At 39.8% G+C, this 25272-nt stretch overlaps 1 protein-coding gene across 1 annotated transcript in view; it reads right to left on the bottom strand.

Moving 5' to 3' along the window:
* Positions 1 to 25272, bottom strand: part of COL4A1 (collagen type IV alpha 1 chain) — a 119776-nt gene that overhangs the window by 60676 nt on the left and 33828 nt on the right. The window contains exon 2 of the mRNA XM_038131715.1: positions 11541 to 11591. Coding sequence (XP_037987643.1) covers positions 11541 to 11591 — 51 coding nt within the window. The remainder of the gene's footprint in view (positions 1 to 11540; positions 11592 to 25272) is intronic.

The raw sequence follows: 25272 nt of genomic DNA, 5'->3' as shown, positions 1-25272 counted from the left end.
TTACTGCTATATGCTTACAGGACATGTGTCCTCAAGTGCACTGAGCATGTTTAACATTACAAAATTCCCACTGCACATTCTTCAGCAGAATCTATCTGCACCACAGCTATACAATTCTGGAGCCACACAAGTAACAAGCAATTAATTACACAAACATAACTCTGCAGACACGCAAAGAATCTGTGTAGGAGCTCTGTAAAGATCTTGGCTCACCCAGAAGCTTTGAGGCTGAGTTCCTGACAGTATGCAGAATGGAAGAGGGGCTAAGGCAGAGAAAGGGGGGAGAGTCAGCAAAATCTGGATTCTTGCATTGCCAGGAGGCATCTGAAAGAACTCAGTCCCATGGAAACACGCGTGTAGCATTTTTGGCATGACTAGCAGAAGGAGCAGCCATGACAGTCTCACATTGTCTGCACAGCTCCAGCCAGGGTGGCTGAGGCCCTGAACAATTGCAAGCACTACCAGGATGGATATACACTATACTGCTCTACACTATACTCAGATGTGTGTGACAACAAAGGGCCACCCCAAGAGCTGCTGGGGAACTCTGTTACTCATGATCTCTTTGCTATGGTGCTCATTCGGCATCTCCTTCTCCCTTTGCAACCTCCCCAGTGACTTTCACCTGTAGGACTCCTTCAGTGCCACAGCCAAATGGGTTCTCAGGGGGAGGACACTGGGAAGCAGCTATTTATGGTGCAAAAACCAGTGCTGTACCCTTAATTTACAGGAACCCATACACTGCTGCACCCTTAATTTACAGGAACTTATACAGGTTCATATACCATGGGGCAGGCACCCTGATCACCAAATCTCACTGTTTTTTCACTCCCTGACAGGATTAATCTTCCTACTAGGAAAGTATCCTTTCTCAGGGGTCATGAATTTACAACAGTGAGGAACCTCTGCAGCTTGAGACAAGATGAGCCCAAACCTCCGATAGTGACTGCACTGATATAAATATTTCATTAGAGGGCTTTTCAGGTTTAAGGCTCAGGGACTGAGCCTGGGCTTCTGCCTCCTAAATACTAAAGAATGCTTAGAGCAAAAGCATATTTCTGTGGCACCTCATGGCTGTACAGAACATTCCTCAGGAAGCTGCTAAGTGTTTCCCAGGAATATAAAAATAGAAATAACAATCTTTGATTATCCTTTCCCCTATATATCAGTATCTATGTGCTTAGCTGGTGTTTAAGTACACAGATATACAGTGTGTCTCAAAGAAATTCAGAAGCTGAATAAGAAGTGAGTGAAGTAAAATTAACATTCAAAAGCCAATCTTGGCTATCATTTAATAGGTGCCAAGCAATTGGTTTCCTCATCAATTGTATCAACATCATACAATTTCAGTTAAACCAATTATAAGAGCTTCTCCCTACATAATTTAGAAATCTTCTTGCAATTTCTCTTCTTCCTTGACCCATAGTTATTCGTCATTTTCCAAATGCAGTTTTTTCAATGCAGCTGCCCAAAGTTCACATTTTAGGACTTCTTGAGCCATGTGCACTCTTATCTTAAGCTCTCAATATTCCTTATATTTGCATGTCTTTGGGTCATTGTGCGATGTTGCATTCCAGCATAGATAAATGTTACAGATCCAGAAGTAGCTGGGATGCTGAGGGGGTACATATTTATTCATAGCATGGTTGAGAGCATGGTATATGAAGTACAGAAATAGAAAATGAGGGAGAGGAAGATGAATGACAACAACTAAACCTTATCTTCAGCTGTGGAAATCTGCCTGCACAGAGTTTGGCAGTTTAACACCAAAATATGTGGGTCATTGTCTTTTTGTTTAAACTTCTCTTGATTTAAAAAAAGGAAAAAAAGGCCAACACAATAACACAGCCTATGATGTTTCAGAAGAAAGTCACAGAAACCTTTTTACAAAGATACACATGAGGTTCTCCAACTTTATTTTAGTTTTTAAACCTTTTATCACATATCATTTAAGGAACCTCTTCTCATCACCTAAAGTTACTCAGGGGAACAGAAGAACCTCAAAGAACCATAAGGGAAGAGGATGTTTGAAGGACAAATGTGTTTGCACTGAAAAAAGAAAAAGGAAGTTCTATCACCTGCATACAGGTTGAATCAAAAGGGTGCTATATTTCCCACCCCTTCTAATCATCTGCTGAACACATTAGGTCTGAGTAACTCTTCCTTTGTTTTATTACACATTGTATTAAATCACTTCCAGTGTTGAAGGTCCAAGAATATAAGGGGTAAAAATGTTCCACACCCTTCCTACTTCATTAATGAAAATTATTTAGCATTTGTTTGCATTTGGCATTGTTTAAAGGCTCACATTTAAAGATGAAACAGCAGGGGGGAAAAAAGGGTCTTAAACTTCTCTGGGTTTTTAATTTATTTTTGTTCAGATCCTAGATTGGGAATGAAATGTGACGTTACATGCAAGTTTTATTCTCTTGCCAAAGGTTCGTCATGGACATATTTACAGAAAATAATCTCTTCCATAAATAGTAAAAACATGGGCAGCTGGTCCTGGACAGTACAGACTGCAATAAAGTTCTCATAATGAGGTATTCAGATCTTGAGGGCATGCGACAGACAGCACTATTTGAGACAGTGCTAGTCTAGCTGCTTTTTTGGGTCAGGTTGGAAATGGCATTTCTAAAAATTAAAACATTTTGAAAGTTCCATAGGAGTAAAATGTCTTTCCACAAAATAGAGGAAATACTCTGGTTTTTGACTTTTAATCATGTAAATATCACGAGGCAGACAACATTGTGCCACAAAAGTGTCAAACAGTGCTTCTTCACTTAATTGTCTTTTGACTCAACCATAATACACATTTTTGTGTCCACAATACATAGTTTTGTAATACCTCCAGGGTTGTTCAGCCTCAGTCAATAAAGTTAACAAAGATGCAATAATTATTAACAATAATGAAAACAATTATCTTTCTTTTTACGACACTGTAGAGCATGTCAGTATCTTTGTCAGTAAGTGTCAACCAGAAGTTGGTGTATTGCTCAGCAGGTGGCTTTAAGGATTTTCTGACCAAAAAAAGGACAGGGAGACGTAAAGAGGCCGGTCAGAATAAACGACATCCATAATGTCTGACTGCCACCCAGAGGATCCCGCGGGGAAGTGACACAGCCCGGCTCCTGGGACACTGCCAGCCCCAGGGCACAGCCCTGCCCTCGAGCCCCTCTCCTGCTCCTCCTGAATGGAGCCCAGTGACAGACAGCGGGCAAAGGCAGTTCTGCTATCTAGAGCTTATACTCTGGAGAGTGTCACAAACACTAGCTTTCCCCTTTTTTGATGAGGGAAACGGGGTCACTCAGTTCTCCTGCCTTGACACTGATTTCACTGCATTTAATACTAGAACTTCCTACTGAGATCTTTTATAGGAATTTCACGGGGCTGGATGTGTCCTTGCTGGATTTCCAGCCTCTATTTCCACACTTTCAGACAGAAACGAAGTTTGAGTTGAGGTGCTGTGATCACATCCTTAACTCACTATCCCATTAAAGGTGCTGCAATACGGATGGAGGCAGCACTGGTTTCTCTGTTCATTGCTCGCTATACAAACCTTTGGTATTCCTCCCTTCATTTCACCCAACTACTGACACTGGAGCCAGAGGGCATTTTAGACTGTTCCTCTGGACCAGAGTCCCTCCCCCTCCATCACCACCACTTAAACCCATTTATTTTGCAGTTCTGCACCATCTTTCAGACTTTGCTTGGCACTTGAGCAAACCTAACAAAATTAAGGGTTACCAAACCCCCTCAAGGCATTAAGTATTCTGCTAACTAGTCATGAAATGCTTTTGTTGCATCTGTTTACACTCAGTGAGAAAAGAGTGAGAGAACACCCCATTTGAGGCTGGTGACTGTGCTCACTCAGCTCAGTACACTGTGCACACTGAACTTTGACACAAGCCTTGGTGAGAATTATTTTTGTTGGCATATCAATACATTAAAAAATGTTCCAGATGAACTTCGGTGGAAGCTGTCACATGCTTTCTTTAAGAGCTACAAAATTTATGAGTACGTTTTGCCATTATGATCACTCTTAAATATTCTAAGAGATATAAACATGATTTTCCAGACAGGAGTCAAAGTTTCTTTTCCCTTGGCTTTACCTTGATTTTGCGTTTCTCTTGCTGGTAAAGATTATATAAGAGAACACTTCATTACTGAAAGCTAGTCATGATTTTCATCATTTAATTGAACTCTCTTTGCTACGTTATCAATACTTCAATTAACTATTCTGTAGTCCTTTCTCAGGTGTTGTAGTTAGTTGAAAAGAAATATAAATCCTCTTCAACATCTCTTAAATATGGTTTGCCAACTGTTTTTGCTCCTACTGTGATATTAAACTTCTTTTGTGGCTAAACTAAAAATGGTCTCCAGCAGGTTAGAAACTTCCCTGTGTGATAAAGTGTGTTCCACTATCACTTCTTTAGCAGCTACTTCAGGTTTCCTCTTTGAAAAATCCCACTTTCATGCTGCTTCTTACTCTTCTGTCTCCTTCCAGGCATATACTGTTACAAGCTTTGCTATTGCTTCTGCTGGAAGGGGTTTTGAGAACTTTGTATAAAATTTGGCTTTTTACCCTTCCTTAATGAAATCCAAACTTTGAGAAAATCCAGATCTGCTTTTCTGAAGGCCGACATCATATAGCCAGATGTTTTCAGCGACTAATCTTAGTTATGACCTTTCTCTGAGAGCATAAGTCTAAAATCTGAAATAAGAAGTAGCTGAGAGAAAGGAAGCAAACAACTAACTACCATGAGGTGTGAGATTTAAAAAAAAAAAAAATCAACCCCAAAAAAACAAAACCCACCAATTTCCCAAACTACTTTTTGCTCTTGGCTAGAAAGACCAGAAAGTGATTTAAGAAGACTACCATATACCACATTACTATGGCTCCCTAGTGACAATTATATACACCCAGGTCACTTCTTGTGGATATTGCTACAGAGAAAATGTACACAGAAACTGATTATTAAGTGCATCAAGGATTAAATTCTTGTGTGGGAACTGGCATATCACAGAACTGTCTACTTTAATGTCTGTCTTGGTCTGAGATCCCAGTAAATACAATATACATTGAAGAGCAGGATTATTTAAAAAAACTTAAAGGATTAACTCCAAAATGTAGCTACTGCTGCACCTCAGGGCTTGCTGTCCCAGACTCCTAAGTTACACCAACAAACCCCTGCAGCATCACAGAGTTTTAGTGGGCAATTAGACTAGATATTGAAAAACTGCACAGGACAAAAGTTTTGTAATCAGTATCTAGTCAGCAGATATTGACCCTGTATAGACATAATTTTAAATTTGGGGAGTTTTCAAGCTGTGCACAGGTATTGCACAGGCACTGGGCAGCTCCAGTTCCTGAGTGTGAAGATTTCAGAGAAGCAGAGGTCTTACATATCTTTTCATATCTTGTATCTCATATCTCACACTGGGGAAATTTGACTAATTCATTGGAGGCTCACATACTTCAGATCAAGCTAAGAACCTTCAAGAAACCATAATGAAGGAATACACTAACAGTTGTGCAAATATAAAATCAAGTCCTGTGAGGTTGTTTTATTCCATGAAGAACAGAGCTTTAGCTCATTGTGCCAATACCCTTAAAAGCAAAGACAGTGCATCTAGCAACAGCTGCTTAAAAGGTCATAGTGTGCCAAATGAAATATTACTTTGTGAATACCTTCAGAAGACAGCTCTGAAAACTAAATATGAGCATGTCTCAGCACATAATACTGCTGCTTTTATAGCCCTCCTTCCATAGAGATAAATTGATCAGTGTAATCCACTGTTTTGTATTAATCACAGATACTCACTGTACTGAGTGCAAAAAATGTATCTTAACATAGAAAATGTTGCCAGACACAATTGGGACAAATGGTTCCTATAACTATTTAAAACTAAGAAAAGACGATGGTTTCAGGTGCCACTTAGCACTTTGGTCTGACAGCTGGGAAAGAGTAGACAACATTTCAACATTTAGCATATCACAGTCAATATTATTCAAAGTTGTTTGATATTTTGTTTGTTGTTTTCAAGAATAGCAGGCCTCTTAATGAAAATTTATGTTCTTTTCCCCTGATTTGAATTCAAAAGATTATTTTTCTCAGAGTAAAGGATGAATCAATAAAAACATACTACTGTCAAAGCAGAACTGACAAAAACCCTTGTGACAATATCCTGACTTTCAAAAAAATTTATGAATCACAAGTTTCCCTGTAGAACATCAGATCTGCAGCTGATCAGTATCTCTGCTTATTTTATTACTGTCTTCCGAGTCTGCCCTTTCAGACATAATTAGATGATTTCATGTTATCTATCAGCCCTTTCCAAACTGCAAATACATTTTGCTTCCCACATTGCCTGTCACCCCTCTTTCCAACTTTATGGCCATCCCTGGAGACCATTATTTGGTTGTGGTTTCCTTAATGTCCCCTGTTCAAGGTCTTTCCATCTCAGACATAAGCTGGAGCTGGGCTCAAAGTTCCTACAGCAGCCACTTCACAGAATCACAAGGTTGGAAGAGACCTTCAAGATCATTGAGTCCAACCCATGCCCAAACACCTCAACTAAACCAGGGCACCAAGTGCCACGTCCAATCTTTTTTTAAACACATCCAGGGATGGCGATTCCACCACCTCCCTGGGCAGACAATTCTAGTACTTTATCACTCTTTCAGTAAAAAACTTTTTCCTAATATCCAACCTATATTTCCCTTGCTGCAGCTTAAGACTGTGTCCTCTGGTTCTCGGGAGACTAAAATAGGAACCCTGAGCAGTGCTTACTAAAACCAAGCAGTGTCAATGAAAAGTGATTTTAAAAAAAATAACATTCTTGATTCTAAAATATCTAATAAAGGTTGACTATGAAAAGATAGGTCTAATGGTTACTGATTTGCTCCACTAAAGTAACTGACTTGTTGCCTCTTATATATCATCAGGGTAACTCAAAGTACTTAATAGTGATCTTCCCACTGACTGCCAGGGCTTGTCTCCAACAAGGGGATTTATATTGTGTTAAATCATCAATATTAGAAATATTTTTGTTGTATCTTTTGATATGTAAAATGACAAAAAACCCTCAAAGGTCCTCCTAGTCTGGTAAACCTTAAAAAAAAAATACAAGGACACAGTCAACTGCAACAGTCAACTTTTCATTACACAGAGCAAAGGCAGAAGCACAACACCCTGCATACACCAAAACCATCTGTGATTTTTAAGGCTGTAGAAGTGTGCAGGAGGGAAAACACTGGTCTCTGTTTCTGTGATGGGGAACTCCAGAGATGTCCCACTGACTCTCAGTATAAGTCAGAGCTACCTTCCAGATCTAAAGCTAGCTTCCAGATCTAAAATACCTCAAGCAAAGCCAAGTCTGTGTAGTTCTGCAGCATGGTCAATCCACACATGGGTGATGCATCCATCAAGGCAAACAGAGAATTAAAATTTATGTAGGTATAATAACACAGATAGAGCCTCAGAAGAAGGGAAACAAATATAAGCCAAAATAACATTATTTGCTCAAGTTTTCCTGCTTTCAAACAATAAAAATGTCAAAACCAGCAGTACATTAAGAGTTAATTCCATTCTTATCTTCTATTTAGCAAAGATTTTTTTTTTAAATTGCAATACTTCATGCTCAATGACAAAAGCATGTTTGATATTCTTGTTGACTTCAACTTTCAGTGGGTAATGCTGAGACAGTGAAATCATCATAAAATATTTATACTAAAGAATGAGGATTTATACTTCAGTGCATTCTAACTTGATAAGTCTAAAAAGATTAATCATTCTGTATTACTTACAGCAAGGTTCCAGTGTTGCCGCCATTTACACGTGTTTCTGATACAGAGTAAAAGTAGTGCAAATGGTAATGAATGACAAAAGGAACATTTTTAGAAAAAGTAAGTGCATGGAGAATTTTAGTCATCTCTGTGCAGTCTCTGTTCTGAATGGTAATTAAATGCTTAACATGTTTTTTCTGCACACACTAACAGCTAGCACTTCTTATCTCAAGAGCTGCTTGAAATTGTTCACAAAATCTAGGTAGGCATAAAAGAGAAAACATAGCTTCAGTCTTCTTCTGAGTAGCTCAATAAAATGCAGGCAAGCATTCAACACTCTAATCAGTTTAAACAGATCTCACACTTCAGTGAGGTTTAAGAGAACAGTCAAGTTATTACGCAGAAAACCAAATAAAAAGTATGAGGTAATAAATGAAGATGTTTTAGGCTAATCTCTCTAATGGAAAACAGTAAGGTACTATTTATTATTTTAGCAATATTATGTTTTTCTAAAATTTCTGTACCTTTTGTTTGGCAAATATGTGATACTTGACATTATATAGCTTAAAACAACAGCTTGATGTTCAGCGTAATAATAAAGGCTTTATAGGATAAGGGCCATCTGTTGCAATTACACTCACTTTCTGAATTTTCTGAAAGGGATGAAAACTCTTAAGAGTTTTTCAATTATATGCCCTTGATAACATATGAGTCATATTAAAGGAGTTTGGCATAGAAATGCAATTTTCATGGAAACAGTCTGATGAGAGAAGATTTTAAATGTACTCTAAATATGGCCATCATATTGATGAAATTATTCTCAAAGGAGAGAGAAAAATATGGCAATGTGATTTACTCTTCCATGTCTGAAATGCTCTGGGGTACTATTTCCTGGGCATTTCACAGCTTTTAAGTCAAATACCATTTTCAGCACTTCTTCTGATGAGATCATGAATATGATTATTTGGCCAAATGAATTTTAATTGAACCTCAGTCTGGAACTTCTGGGTCTGGAACTTCTTCCCACACTACAGTAGGAAATATCTCTCCAGATGTTAATAATTAAGGCATTAAAGAGTAAACCCAGCACCCACTTCCGCAGCTCCCAGAGCTCCCACGGCAGTGAAGTGGTGTGGGTGGATTGCTGAAGAGTGGAGGATTGGAAAAGGCCCTTCAGCATTTGTGCACTTCTGCATGACATGGAAGCCAGATCAAAAGGGTTTCCAGTGTGGGCAGAATGTTGGCTGTGGATGGTGGAGGGTAGAGTGGATATGTCCTCCCACATGAGAAGAGGAGAGCAGATGTTCTTTTATGTGGTCTCCTAGGGTACCACAGGAGCTGGGCATGGCAGCCTTCTCCTAGCCCAGATCCTGGCTAAAATCAGTCTTTCTAATCTGTCCTCTGATTAAGAAATACTCACATAGATTTTTGAAGTAACAGGTACCATTACTGATGTGTGTGTTAATGGGAACCACGTTTAGCAGGGACATGTTTCAAATCCAAATGCATTCGTTGGAAATGCCAGAAATATTACAGAGGCAAGCAGGAAGGATGCTCCCCTTACTTTCCCTCACCAGGCTCTGTCTCCAGGCTTGGGACCAAGTGGCAGGCTATCCTTACTCTAGACAGACATCAAATATAACGAATCAGGATAAAAAACTACACAGGGCTGAAGGGCAGGGGGCGGATTTTTTTTTTTAACTAAAACTCAGTCATCTATTCAAAATCTTAAGTATGTTTGAAACAGAGTTAACATAATGAGCAAGCATTGATCTGAATCAGATTTATGCATGTTAAATCCATTCCAAAATACCTTCAAATGCCTGTCTTGACTATTGTTTTCTAGGTATAACTAGACATTCACCTGTCCAGATGTCTCTAATGTCAATAACTACATTTCCTACAAAGTCTAAAATTATGTGAATACTTCATTATATACCTGCCTAAAGTCAGAGAAATTTGTGATGGAACCCATTAGGAAGAGTGGAGAGTACACTGCCACACTGGAACTTAATATGCCTTCTGTTACTATGGACTGATATTTTTCTCTCATCAACATTTTTAAACAGCCTACATTAATGTGAGGTAGTTTGGGATTCTAGCATATCAGACAAGCATCTATTTCTTTTAAACAGAACATTTTGAGACATTCTCTGGACTATGCAAATGAAAAATGCCAGCAAGAGCTCTAGCAAACAGACAGGAACACAGCTGGAAATAAATGAAGCATAAGGCTTATTACTATTTATTTCCCCAAGCTATCATTTTTTAAATTATCTTGTTACAAGATGCTGGCATACTCTATGAACTGAAAAGTGATGTCTTTCAAGGAAAAGGTTATAACATGTCTCCTTCATTCTACCGTGACTCATTTGTACTTGTTACTGAACAATAAGATCAAGCTATCAAGGAATAAATTCAGAGTTTTGAACCTTTCCCAAATCTTTGCTGTATTTGTTTTCAATATATAGTTTACTTTTATTAAACAGACATTAAAAGGTCATTAAAAAAGGAGACTCCATCTGAATGATGTTCCAGACCCTGACACTTTTTATCTGTATCACAAATTCATCTATGATCTGTTACAAAGAAAATTATTTTGCTTGGGCCTCCAATTAAGTAATTTACATTCCTAGCTCTGGAAAACACCAAAGAAAAGTCACCAACAGACATTCTTAAATCCATTATCTGTAAATATGCAGCTATTGCCTTTCAGACAACACAGAACACCAGCTGTCCATTTATTTCAAAGAACAAAACAATCCCCAAAACAAAAAGCAAACAAGCCCCCCCATCTCTTCTAAGTATTCCTTTGGGTGACCTAAACAACTTACCTCAAAACACATACCCAAAGCAACCACAGGATGATAAAACTGGTTTACATTCATTTAGAATGGTAGATGTACAGCACATTTGCATGCACAAGAGAACATATCATAGATTAAAATCTCTACAAGCAAAATTGGAAGAGATAAGGAGAGTGGTTGAATGTCTATGATATTTACAAAAGCAGGTGGTTTACAGGGGGAATTCACAGAGTGCTTAAGTGCACTGTAATTTTTCTTCCCTGTAACTGCTTATAAAAAAGACTTCAAAGTGCCTTTTTTTTGTTTCATATTCAAGAAGTTTATATAACTGAATGGGAACTTTAAAACTCATTTGCAAGGATCTGTCACAAGTTTTGTTTTGTTTTTTTTCTTGACCTGCAACACTTTTCTGTATCTAAGCTGATCATTAACCTCCCTCTTCCTACTGCAAGTCTTTGCCTCCCAGGGCTAACCCTGGTCAGGGAACATTGACTATGATGCATCACAGCCATCCTGGAGAGCAATCTGCATGGCATGCTGAGAGGAGAATTTCTGAACTGAACTGCTTGCCTCACTTCCAGACATGGTCAGGATGTCAAGCCTGCTACCCACTGAAGAGGCTGGAGATGAGGTGAAGGAAAGGTGAGAGTGATGGGTTAGCATCCCACTCGATGGGGAAGGAGAGAGGGCAGGGCCACATTAGGCTGTGGGCTACACTCCAAAGTGAGGGCATTCACCTGCCCCCCAGCCCTGGCCCTCCTGCCCTCTGCAGCCACAGAGATGGCTGCTGCTCAGAAACCCTGCTGATGGCACTGGCCTGGCCCTGGCAATGTTCCCTGGCAGTGCAAGCCTTCGCTGAACCCAATGGCTCACCTGGCTCCCAGTAGATTTTATACCCTGTGGCTGAAATAGGCAAGGAAATGAAATGGACAGAGCTGACTTACCTTTTGCCCTTTTACTCCACTGCAATCACATTTTCCACAACCGGAGCATCCCTGAAAAGAAAAGAAATTGAAAATTAAATGTCTGAACTGGGTGACAGGCAGAACACACTGTAATGAGCCAGGGATGTCAGCAGCACCCCACTGACTGAAAGGCTGGTCAGTGCAGGGAAAGCTTGCTTAATCCCATACAGTAACATGAGAGAAAGCAGATTAACTGGTGCATAGGTAAAATTTTACAGTCACTTTGTGTTACCAAAGATGCTCTTAAGTGCATCAGGGCTACTCTATACTTTTCCTCCTCACAGTCATGAAGCAATTGGTAAGCAACTCAGCAGTCAATTGCTTTTACTGTTGTCCTGCCCCTCAGAAACAAACTATGAGGAAAAGAAGCAAAACATCTGTATCACTGAATATTCCACCACCGGCACAAGAGATCCTTCAGCAGCCCCTTCAGGCCATTATTCAGAAGCAGTCAGGGACAGCACCTCCCCTGAGACAGCTTTCAGCACAGATGCTGCACACCTGTCCCTCTACACCTGCAGGCTCCACAGTCTACTGGGATCTCAGTACTGCTGGGAAATGAAAAGAAAATGCACCTAATCTGTTTTGAATTTGGAAAGCCCTCAATGAGACCAATAAATACTATCCCAGAAAGCTAAATAATACAGGAACATTTTTACTTGGTAAATACATTTTATTTTAAAGTAAAGCATCAAAGCAAAATGGGGTTTTAATACTTAAAAAAAAAAGGCTGTCCAATGAAAATACAGTGCTATCTCCTAAAAAATTTATTGCTTTTATTGATACCTTTTTTTCGTATATGTACATCCAATGAATTTTTTTCTTGAAGTAGAATTTTTCTCCATACTGACATAAAGAAAAATTAGTTACAAATTTTTATCTTACATTATTATACCATGTCATATTATAAATTCACACAAAGGTGATAATTAACATTATTAGAATGAGTTTTTATCATATGATGCAGAAAGAGAACTGGATCTGAGGACAACACCAAGATATGCTGCAGTGCAACCTCAGCAAGGATCAGAAGGGAAACGTGCCACCCACTGAATAATCAGCTTTCCTCCTTGCAGGACATGGTAATGCCTGCAAAAACATTGGGTCTTCCATTACAAGAAGTGACCTGGTGTGACCTCTCTTAGTCTTTCAGACCTGATGAGATCTCAGCTGGAGGATGCATGCTTGCAGCTCATACTTCCTCCTCCAGGATCATGTAGAATGTTATCACTTTTATCAACACATCCCCTAAATTCAGAAGAAGTCTGTTTTAATTGCGTCTGGGAATGTACTTAACATAAGTCACTGAATCATTATAAACATCTGTTTTCAAGTTAATCCCTGCATATTTCCTTCAGCCTATTATTTAACATGCACTGTTTTAGAAGAAAACGATGTTGTTATTTAAGTATGGTTTTGTTCTCAAATTTAGCATAGCCAGAAGAACAGGCTTGTGCTTTCAAGCCTCTTTTTGTCCCCATTCTTCCTGTTTTTTTAATGCCTCAGATGAGAATAACCAAAGGCAAGGAAGGTAAGAAGGTACTGAGCACCAGGGAGCACAACTGCACAAGGTCCTGTTCGGGGCAAGGGCTGCAGCCTGCCATGGCAGAACAGGCACCTGCTCTACAAAACTCTGCCTTTATTTTACAGTAACATCATCTCCTGCCATCACTGACTGCAACCTCTGTGGGTGGGTGGGAGGTTGGCCAGTGATGACAGCCACTGCTGAGTAGCATTATCCTCAACTACTAAAATGCATTTAGAACCTGAGCAACATGATAACACTCTGCCTATACTAGGAAGAACTATGAGGTTTCTTCTGTTTCTCTGGGAAGATGGGAGGCCCAGACTGGAAGAAGCTTGCTGATCAAAGGTCACTTTACAGAGGTCAAAGGGGCACTTAAGTAATGAGATGCTGCAAGAGAGGATGATTAATAGCAAGTACAGGAATCATCACAAGGCAATTAAACTGAAACTATGCAAATTATTGTTCCTTTCTAAACTTTGGTTTCAAATCAGTCTCATTACACGAATAATCCACTTAATGATTTCCCACTATATATGACTAGAGATATTGAGACAAATAGAGAGAAATAACTTTGTCCTATCTCCCAGACATCCAGGCGTGACAACGCCTTCCCCAGAAACTGCATGGAGCTTGGAACAATCACTGCTGTCCTCCAAGTGCCAAAACAGAGAAGGAACAGTGCTGGGCAGGAAGCATAATCTGTGGGGGGAGTGGTAGATGAAAAGGCAGTCTCTTTATCCCTTGTCTAGGAGCCAGTTACAGGCTAATCCAAAGACTTTGGCCAGGTGCACTGCACCAGGTACCTCCCCTGTTTTGCATGGTACACTCACAATTTTCAATAGCCATAGCTTCCTTGCACCACAGGCCAGCCTCTCATGCAACATTAGAGGACATTAATTTTATCTTACTCCACCCACAAGATATAAGTCTGCCCAGAAGCAGAAGCTTATTTTAGTGATGCAAATTGTTTCATTTCTTGACAAGCATTTCCATTCCATTTCATTCTCCCAGACTGTCTGCAACTGATAAGCTTAGTGAATCATCCTAGCAAATCAGTATTAAACTATAAAAAGATTACATCCCTTCAACACGACACACACATGGGGGCTACAGGCAGCCTGAGTGTTTGCCTGAAGGACACCTATCTATTTTCTATCACATTAACATATAGTTCAAAAAAAGTCCTGCTAATGAATGGGCATCCCAATCTGGACCTCTAGCTTCCATGACCCACATACTGAGCCTTACAAGCCTTAAGCCCTGTCAGTGACAGAGTTGAGAAAGCTGCTAAAATTCCCTGCAGCAGACAGAACAAACTCTGCTCTGCAACGCAGCCTGTAAGACATCTGTCAGACTGCAGCTACAGACTTGTTGCGCTTTGCCCTGTTTTTCCACGTCCAGCTACTTTCCTGGCATTTGAGGACTACTGCTTGGAACTTGCACAGGAACGATGCAAACAGCCAGATGAGCAGCCTAGGAGGGAGATGACTGCCATATTTGGAAATGCACCATTTCTGGAGGCTACAGACATCTCCAAAAAAATACAAAGGCAGAGTCAGTTCTTGGAAGCTACACTCTCTTACAGAAGTGCATTTCTCAAGATAAAATGTAGTTCCCTTTCCCACAACATCACCTCAGGCTCTGCTTACTGAATTTCAGTTGCTGAACAGCCACCAGCTTAGGCTAATTGCTTAGGTATCAATCGAGCTCACATTGTAGCGTGCAAAGCACAACTGTAAGGTAAAAATTTGATTAAACTCTCCCTGGTTATTTAACTCTGTTCATGTTAAAAATCTCATTCCAGGGAACATAGTCACTTGTCCTGCACAAAATATAATGTCTTTCAAATCAGAGAAGATCCTGTGGATAGGTGAGGCTACAACAGATATCAAAATTCTCTTACTATTTACAAATTACCTAATTCATAGCCAAAGTGCTCCAAAAAGGTAAAAACATACATAATTAATTCATCTCCTCATTAATTAATTATAAAATGACAATTTCTGTTTAGATGGGATGCTTGAACTGATGATGCTTTCTGATTAAACAGTGTAGATTTCCCACTCTATATTGCTTTAGTTTAAACCCCAATTTGAGCTGAATTCCAATAACAGTTTCAAGCTGAAACACAAGAAAGACTAAGCCAATAGGATGGCTGTTTGACAGTGACAACTTTAGGTCTGAATTTCCTCTCTCAACCCCTTTCCACCTCTGTGTAAACCCAGTCTCTTGGAAGCCCAAGGGAGATTTATCCCTATGTAGCAGACACTGCACTTCTTCCCAAGTGCACATGCATACAACTCATGTAGCTGACATGATAGCTGGATCAATAATATCTTCACATTTCACATCCCACCAAATACAGAAATAGGGAGTTGACGCCAACTGCAGGACACTTATCTTGCATTCCTCTCATATTTTCTTCTCTTTCCAGAATGTCAAAATAGCTCCCTGGCTGTATTACTATTCTTGTCTTCAACCTTTAGATACAACTACTGAATTAGCAGAACTGCTCTTTTGTTGCAAAGTATCACTAGAGGAAACCACTGCTATATTCCAGTCAAAATTAGTATTTTGTTAAGTGATTTTACAGTCCATTAACAATTTTGAAAAAATCATGTAGCTAAAACTCCTGATTTACACTTAGCTAGAACAAAGAAGATTTAAAAAAAATCTGCACTGTCTTAGCAATTAGCAAAATTTAGTAATACACTCTTAAAGGAGTTGATACAAAGCCAGGTTTTCTGGACTGATGATTTTAACTTCATCTCTTAAAATGGTTCAGGAAAAGGAACATCTGCTATCCCTTCATCTTGACAACTAAAAGCAAAGACCAGAAGCTGAGCACAGTTCTCATGTCTTTTGTAAACCCATCCATTTCAGATGTCTACAGACAGAAAAATAGCAGAAGAAAGGACAAATTTCATCTTTTTTTTAATGTCAGCAAGCTCCAGTCTTTCCTCCTCTCCACAGTTATTTTTCTCATTATTAAAAACCAAAACAAACAAAAAAGACCCTTCACAAACCAACGTTGGCAGCTTATCTTCATACCCTTTTTTAAAATTTTTTCCCAGCAAATCATGGGTAGACTCCAGTTATGACTGTTCAGGGAATTCCCCAAACCAAGGGAAGACTTATTGGTTTTGAAGCTTTAACCCTCTAGGTCACCAAATTAAGTTCAGCTCTCGTCAGCAGTGACTGGAAGCTTCTGTCATGAAGTAGCTATTTAAAGTTCTTGGTTATGTCATTTCAATTTTCTGCAGATCCAGTCTTCACAGAGGACAGCAGAACAGTGCCATTCAAGATGTCCTATGGGATACCACCTGCTTTCAATTGCCAGGCCAGGTGGGAACAGCTCTTCCCTACGTTCCTGGTTATACCTGCTTGGTCTGTGTACATTTTTCAGAAGGCACCAGATGCCTGTGTTTAGGCAAGGGAAACACGTGCAACCCAATAATCTCCAAATGCTCGTTAAACTTCAGGATTATAATACTCATTCTCCTGAAGACCTTCTTTGCTTGTAGGCTGATGTACGTGAGTGTAACAGGAGGAAGCAGAAGGGTTCCCACTCATTTCTCTCTGTAAATGCAGAGCTATTCCCCTAATGTATCTTCTGGGGATTGCTTTGGACCGGATGAAAACAAATCTACACAGTGGAAAACTGTGGCACTTCATGATTACTTGCATGTCAGTGCATGAGTTAAGTGGTCCTGTTAGTCTGAGGGGAACTTTAAGTTTAGAGTCCCAAATTCCAAATTAACATATTTGTAATATCTGAAAAGGATGACAAGTCACTTTCTGCATCTGCTGTGCATGATGAAATTTGAACTAATGACAACAATTCAGCTCCAGTTTTATTTAAAAGTTTAGCCCAGTTGATTGAAGCATGGTGCTAGTAACACCAAGATTGTGGGTTCAATCCCTGTATGGGGCCATTTACTTTAAGAGCTAGACTCAACAATCCTTAAGGATGCCTTCCAACTCAGAATATTCTGTGAATTTGAAAAAAGCCTTGCACAATTTTCAGAAGATAATTAATTTTAAGAAAAACTCTATAAAATACAATTGGAAAAAAAGGATCATTATGGCTTTTGGGACAGGAGGGGGCTGTTCATATATTTTTGGCATGGTTTTTCTGTTTGGCTGGTGGGAGGGCTGTTTTGTTGTTGTTTTTAGTACTACCATAATCATGCAGGATGTTCATAAAAAATTGCAGACAGACCACAGATTCTTATCTATCTCCAGTGTACTTTAGTCACTCAAAGGAATATTAGCATATTTTCAGGATTTAGTAGATTTTAAATTAACTATTCATGAAAATATTTATTTTGTAAATTAGCATCAGTTGGAAGTACTTCACTTAAAATATGTTGAAAAAAGGAGTTGTGTCTTCTTAATCAAAAGAATATCAGATTGCTGGCGCTGAAATGTTTTGTTGCTGGGACCTCATTTTTTACATTCTTTTCCAAATTCCCCAGGGGTCTATCCTGGAGGTAGGGTCATGGGACTACCCTAAAGGCTGCTTTGTGAATATGACCTTCCTGTTGGTGATGTGAACATCGTTTTCACAAAGTGATGCAAATCCAGGGGGCTTCCCGTTAGTTCACAGGAAATATAGTTATTCCTGTTGTTCCATATTTGGACAGAAACGACATTTAAAACAACTCTTTCCTCCAGCTACATTCTTTTACAGGAAGCTCTGGAAACAATCAAGGTATCTGCTTACTTAGGGAAATTTCAGAATATCACATTATAGAACTCCATACTGCACAGCTCAAAGCAAATAACCAGTTTGTGAATACAAACTAAAAAAGCCTCCCATGAGCATTATCTACTAACAGATCTATTTCTATGGACTGGCAGATACTGCTCAGCCTCCAACAGAGAAGGCTATATTTACCAATCCATCCAGTAGGTTTTGCACCCTTTTCCTATATAAGAACTCCACTTTTAGTTTTATTTTCAAAGAAGTGAAAAAAATTCCAGGTGCCAGTAAGGTCTTCTGGTGTTACAGCCCCTGGTGCTTCTTCACTGACAGCTGAGGATTAGAGCATGCTCCAGGGCTTCCTAACACCCAGTGACAAGCACTTTCAGGAATACATTTCAAAGGGCATGACCCTTCCTAAATTCAATTATGGTAATCACTGCTAACAATCGTCACTCAGCTCTTCTACTTTGTGAACAGGCAAACTGAAGCCAATTGATATAGGTAAGAAACTCCCATTTCTCATCTTGCTAACCTGAAAAAACCTGCAGAGGACAGGAAATCCTGCTGCAGACCCCCCCCCCACCATGGCTGTTGCAGAGTTCACCACCTGCCTCATATACAACTACCCTGGAGCTCACAAAGTGCAAAAAAATGTCCTGCACAGAACAGATCCAAGCCCCCTGTCCTGTAACTTGCGTGTTTGGTGAAACTGGCATTAGCAATCCCCGTGTATACAAGTGGAGGGCTAACAAAGTGAGGCAGAGAGGTTGTGTGTGGACTCTGAAACAAATCACACAAGTTTGTTTTTCTCGCTGCCTTGTGGGATGGATCCACAAAACCACTTACATCACCTGCCAAAGGTACAAGGCTGAATCTAGCCATAACCTGGCAAAATGGAAACAGTGTCATTACAGTGGTGTGGTGGCTGGTGGCACAAGGACAGGTGGCAGTCTTCTTGCTGTCTTTTCAATAAATCCACAACTGCAGGGCTTCACTGCTTTCTAGAAATGTCTCAGAACTTCTCTGGCTCCTGTGCCTTTGCTGTTCAGTGCACGACCCCATTTTCATAAGCACAGGGGGTACCCATAATAAGTCTGAGTATGGGCACTCAAGTGTGGTTGAAAGCCTGCCCCAAAACAGTTCCAACAGGAAGGCAAAACACAGAGCCACCAAAACTAGGCAGAGGCTGAGGGAGAGGTGGTGGCGGCCACCAGCTCAGCAGGCATTGCAGCCCCTCCCAGACACCTTCCACCTCCCAGCGCTTTCCCAACCCAGGCTGGAAGCAGAACCAGGATGAGAGGGAACTGCCAAGGTGGATTCCCTCCCTCCCTCCTCTCACAGGGAGCAACCCTCTCTAAGCAGAATTGGGAATGAGATAAGAGACGGATGCCATGGTGGCAACCACCCCCTGAGCTGTGCCACCATGGGCCACAAAGGGCACAGGACCATCCCTGTGGCTGCTGTGGGTTTGGTCTTGAGGGAGAGGCCACCTCTGCCATGCTGTCCACCCAATCACTAAGTCTTCCCTTTAAACTTGTCTGACCACAGCAATCCCCCATTACGTTGGGGAGTGCACTGAAAGAGCAAGTCTGCAGGGGAGGTGCAGCCCTCCTGTGCTGTAGCCCCTGTCCAGCAAGGCATTTTCATAAACCCTAAAGCAAAGGAGATGCCTCAGGAGAGATACGCAGGAAGCCAGTGAAGCCATTTTGCAAATGTGTACAGCACATTCATGAGCGCTGCTTTCCCCTCCCTTAGCTGATATACATGAACATCAACATAAACAAATACATTTAGAAGTTACAGCTTTTGAAAAACAGTGCTGGGAAGCAGAGGTCTTCAGCCCCCACCATTCTCGCCTAGACTAAATAAACAGAGAAGCAATATCCTCTTAGTTGGGATGCACACCAAAGGATGTGAGAAAAGCACAGAAGATAAACTGAACATCTATGTTTGAGCACAGAGGAGAAACCCAAGTGACACACAGTTCAGCACAGGCACAGACTGCTGTGTCCTGAACTCACACCACCTGAGCAGGGCTTTCCCCTGGGCACTATTTGTGCAGCTCCTAATTTCCTTTAACCACCCTCCTGCAGTGCGATCCATCGCCAGCGGAGGAGGCTGTCTGCACTTCCAGGTAACACCATCACCACGGGAAAGGTCCTGCCCAGGAGGCCTCCTGCCTTCATGTCACATACACTGCATGACCAGGGTCCCCTTGCTCCTTTCTTAGTCCTTTGCTCCCCATCAGCAGTTCCTTACCCTTCAGCTCTCCCAAGCCTGAACTTGCATTACTCAGGAAACATTGCAGCTTTATGTGGGTATGGCTGACCTGCAGCCAGGCTCTGCACAGGCACGGGCAGCAGCTCCTCAGTGCTGCAATCACTCCCTGAAGCTGTGGCTGTACCAGCACAGCACAAACATCTGCAACACACGGTCCAGTCTGACCTTACCAGAATATTTGCCCATATCTGTCTAATGTTGCAGTTTCTGCAAGGAAAACCTTAATGGAAGACTCCACTGACCTCCATGGCATATTGCAGGTGTATACAACTTGCCACTAAAACCTTTCCAGGAGTCTCTGTCAGGGCATTTGAAGATTAGCAAATTTTACTAGAACATATGCAACTTCTCTTGCATAAATTTCTCAGAGCAGTCCAAGTGATTTCTTAAGTAAAACATGTGAAGTTATCTTTTCTTCTTAAAGGAGCCTCAGCTTTTTTAAAACTTCTGACAATGAAATAGTAGTAATCAATATAAACGATTTTAAATACAATGTTTGCACTTCACAACACCAGCTCGCTCATCTCCTCAGTAATACAGGGAAGAGGAGACAGGTAGGGTAACAATGGCCTCACTCTGGCCAACAGACTCAACAACGAATCACAAGATTGTTAACGAGCAACTAATTTGTACATTTTAAGAGCCTTATGGTATTCTGGAAACAGCAGTAGTAACCACAGCAGTTCAACATCCTTGTCAAACACAGGATTTAAAAATCATGTAGCATGTTTAGTCTACTTAGCAGCCAGCCAAAATACACAAAAATTCATTTGATAAACCTACTTAACCCACTTTTCTTCCCCACAGATCTCAAAGTTCTTCCAAACAGGTTCATCAAAAAAAAAAAAAAAAAAAAAAAAAAAAAAAAAAAAAAAAAAAAAAAAAAAAAGCAAGCTGTATTTAATTGCCCTAGTGAAAGATTTCAGCCACTTCTTGCAGATAGTCAGCTCTAGAAACTGCAGCACCACAGGGAAGGTCTAAAATTTGAAAAGTATTTCCTAAAATGAAATACATTTTTGGAGTATTTGCTTTATAATACTACCATAATTTCTGGACTGGAAGCAGCACCAGAAGTCTACACGCATTTTCGCTCAAACATTTTAACAAATTGCCAGTCATCAATCTATTTGGGCACCTTCTCTTAAGCTCCATCTTACAACTTTAGTTCAGTTACACTGATAATTTTAGCAACAAATCACTAGTCATTCATCTGTTTGGACTCCTAAAAAGCCATAATGGGAAGTATTGCTTTCTCTGCTCCTTAACAGGCCACTGAATTTTGTCTTTTGCTCCAGTCAAGGATGCCATTGATTATGAGCTGCTTTCTCTTCAGGACACACCAATATCTTTTCTCCTAAAGACTCTGCATACTCCAAAATAATCCACTCAGTTCAAGCTACACTTCAAAGGACGTTACTGCATATCATAAGACTCCAAATGCATATGGGTCTGTCTGACTGTTGAAGAGTCACAACTTTCAAGAGACATTCCTCTTAAATGCAGATCTCATGGTTTAACAAAAGCCCTTGCTCAGTAGAGAAGGGAGGACTCAGCTCCTGTTAAACACAAAGATGATTGACCAGAAGTCAAAAAAGTGGGTGTTTACTTTTCTTTGCTGTTACAAAGAAATGATCCCAAAGGACACTTTTTTTCCCTTCTGAGAAGCACCAGCTAAGCAGAAAGACTTGGGCTTTTCCAAGTGGGGGTGTCTTTTAAGAAAGAGTTTAGAGAGAAGAAAACAGGAGCAATAAAAAAGACCCCAAAACAAACCTCAACTCTCAAAATACATGTGGCATTCAGTAATTGGATAGATAATTGAGAAGTAACCCCCAAATCACTATTTCAGTTCACAGGTCTGGTGTGCAAGACTTTACAATGCCCCTGAGGTACCATCTCACATCTGGAGCAAGGTGCTGGCTCTAGATCCTTCACAGACAATGCCAGCAGCAGGAAAATACTTCCCTCAGTGAACAACAGCCTCTGTCTTTAACAAACTCACCTGGACACCCATAGCTTCTGACAGTTTGACTCCCTTCTACCTGACTTCAACAAAAACAGTGAAGATGAGCTTTGCCACAGCCTCACCCTATGGACGGCAAAACTCCTCTGAGAATTGGGAGGTATGGAGAGGAGCCCACATCTTTTGCTCTCCGATGAGCAGCAGTATCACAACATTGGAATAAAAGCTAACAGTGACCTGAATGACTTGCAAGAGCTCACAGAATTTGTGTGCATTGGGCTTACAGGGAGTGGATGGATTGGATTTCTTTCAGGATGTTGCTGTCTTCCTTGTCCATCCAATGAACATCAAAATTATGTGGAAAGGGGATTTAGGTGCAAATTAGATGGCTTAAACTCACACTTTGTCTCATTAAATGCACATTTCCACTAGTTACACCTCGTGTTGCATTCATTTCTTAGTTAAGAGCCTTACAGCATAAAGGAGTTCAGAGAAAGGCAGTGCAAATCATCAGTGTGGCTTCTATTGCCCTGAAGTCCAGTAGCTTTGCTGGACTTGCTCTGAATTCCACCCTTACACAAAGATAGCAGAATATTCATTCTGGTTGAAACTATAGTACCATGTCTTCCTACACAAATTCGCTCCGTAATCCAAAAACCATTTTCACTTGCAACTGGATTGTGACATTCTAAATGCACATTGTACAGCAAATAAACATATCAATTAAAGAGCAATTAGTATTAAAAAAAAGAAACTGAGTAATAATGTAGATTGATTGTCAAACAACTTTTTTTTTTTCTTTTTAATTTACTTTTCAGCCATGGAACTCACTTTTACTTATGTGGCTGGTCAACTGGATGCCATTTTTAAAACATAGTTGCAAGTTAAAACCAGTGCTATCGACATGTTCTCTAATTTATTTGTCTGACCAAAATGAAAAACAGACAAAATTTTCTCCAACCCGCATTTTTCCAAATTGACATTTGAAAATCCAGTTTTAATAAAAATTGAAATGTTGGAGCATGAGAGCAAAATAGCCACAGGAAATATTATTTTAGTGTGCAACATTTGCCAGATGCAAAAGGAAACAAACTTGTCAGTCCTCTCTTTCTTTTATGTTTCTTTGTTGACTAGACAGGAAGCTGACAAAAATTGATTTTTTTCCTCTTGTAAAGCATACAACATAATTTTTATTGTACCGCTTCAGTTGCTGACTGTATTTTGTAAATAAAAGCATACTTCACGAGCATCCAGGGAAGTGCTTGGTATCTGACAGTTTACAAAAATGCAGTACTAATTAGGTACAAGAAGAAAAGTAAAAAGCGCTCATTGCACAAACGGAAATAACATGGTTTAGAAGAGAGGCTGAAAATCCATTCTTTTCTATGGCAACTTCCTGAGTGATGGAAAAGTTATAGTTGAGTAAAATTAAACATTTTCCTAACCTGTATTCCTGCATGTAGAGGTCAGCAGAAGTGCAAACATTGATTAACATTGAGATTCAGCTGTAAATATTTTGTGAGCAGCTTATTTAAAAACTGTAAGAAGCAGACAGATAATGTTTCAGCAATAAGATATCTTCTACTGACTAAGCAGACACAAATAGGCTTCAAAATCCATGCTTGTTATTTAGAATTAGAAACAATAAGCTTAAGGTCATTCATCCAGTGAAAGGTCAATACTAAAGATCTCATACTTCATCAAAAAAATTAATCAAAATTTTCTGAAGTTAATAAACACAGGCAATTATAGAAGCAGGCTGAGTATCCATTTCAGAGTTCTTCCAAAAAAAAAAAAAGATCCTGCCAATAAGAGGTATAAGGCACCCAAAGGGCAAGATGAAGGATGCAACTAAGGCCTTTCCTCCTGAGACCTGATGAAGGGTTGGGTCACAATGGGTAAAGCCACAGAGACCTTTCTTCCTGGACCTGCCACATGTTTGTTCTCCCTTCTGCAGTCACAGCCCTACTCTTGTCCTGCCACTTCAACCCATCAAACCCACCCTGGAATTAAACTATGTGAAGACTAAATACAGTGACCTTTATACTCATTTTTTTTTTAGTTTATTCAATTACTTTCACAATGAGGTCAATCAAATAAATGGTGCCATGGTAGAAGGGCTAGACAGTGCAAACAGGACCACAGGCAAAACTGTCTAGGAACACTCTAGTGCAGGAGGGTTTAAGACTGACACAGCTTTCACAAGTACTTTAATTATCAAAGGCATATATCATTTTATGAGATAAATTGGTAAATTGATAAATTTATGAGCTACTGCATGCTACTGTGACAGAAAAAGATGGAGGTCCCCAGAGTTTACCTTTAAATTAAAATACTATTGATCATACTCCCTTCTCCAATAGTGTAACCAACAAAGGTACTTTCATTTTTATTGGTATTTGTGGAAGAAGGTTGAAAGTATTTCTAAAGTTATGTTTATGTAAATTATTCTTGAAAAAAATATGACCATTACTTTCCATTTTCTATACCTGTATGACCTATATGTTTAATAACCCAAATTCATCTGGGTTTGTAAGACATTTTTTCAAAATATGTTGACCAGCTTCATATCATTATGGATACTGGCTGAATTCACTGTAGCAGTTACTTGTAATGTGACTGCAAGCTTAGCCAGGCTTCCTGATTACAAAGTTGATCATACATTGTGGCACTAACAACATGGCTTTATACCATAATTAGCAAATCTCAGGAGACTCAGAGAGATGGTGAAAATGAGATTTCCAAAAACCTTCCCAGCCTGTGAACATCTCTAGGAGATGTGTCGTCCAGAGTACATCTAGAAAGAAATTTAAAATGTATAATTATCCTTCATCCTTAAGCATACATCCTTGTGATGTACAGTGTGTTCTCAGCAGTAACATACCAACATAAACTCAAGAAAATTATCCACACATAATGTAAGTCCTCAAGTCATGTACAAAAGAAATGTGAAATCTCATATGGTCCTACCAGACCAGCATTTTGCTAGAATTAATGCTCATTGCAAATGACAAGTGTCTAGCTGTTTCAGAACACTCCACGTAGGTTCATGAATGAAAAAAATGTTCAGCTTAATAATTACACTATAAAATATGCAAATATTGACAATTTTAAGTAACAAGTGCCCTCAAAAAAACAGGAATAAAAGTCATATATGTAAGCAAAACCACCCAAAGTCACATCACGAGACTGCCTTTCAATGCCAGCACATCTGCAAAAGTCATTCTAAAACTCA

Source organism: Motacilla alba, chromosome 1, assembly GCF_015832195.1.
Source record: "Motacilla alba alba isolate MOTALB_02 chromosome 1, Motacilla_alba_V1.0_pri, whole genome shotgun sequence".
In the NCBI taxonomy this organism is placed as follows: domain Eukaryota; kingdom Metazoa; phylum Chordata; class Aves; order Passeriformes; family Motacillidae; genus Motacilla; species Motacilla alba.
The sequence above is the reverse complement of the archived record's forward strand: the minus strand, read 5'-3'. Positions and strand labels throughout refer to the sequence as shown.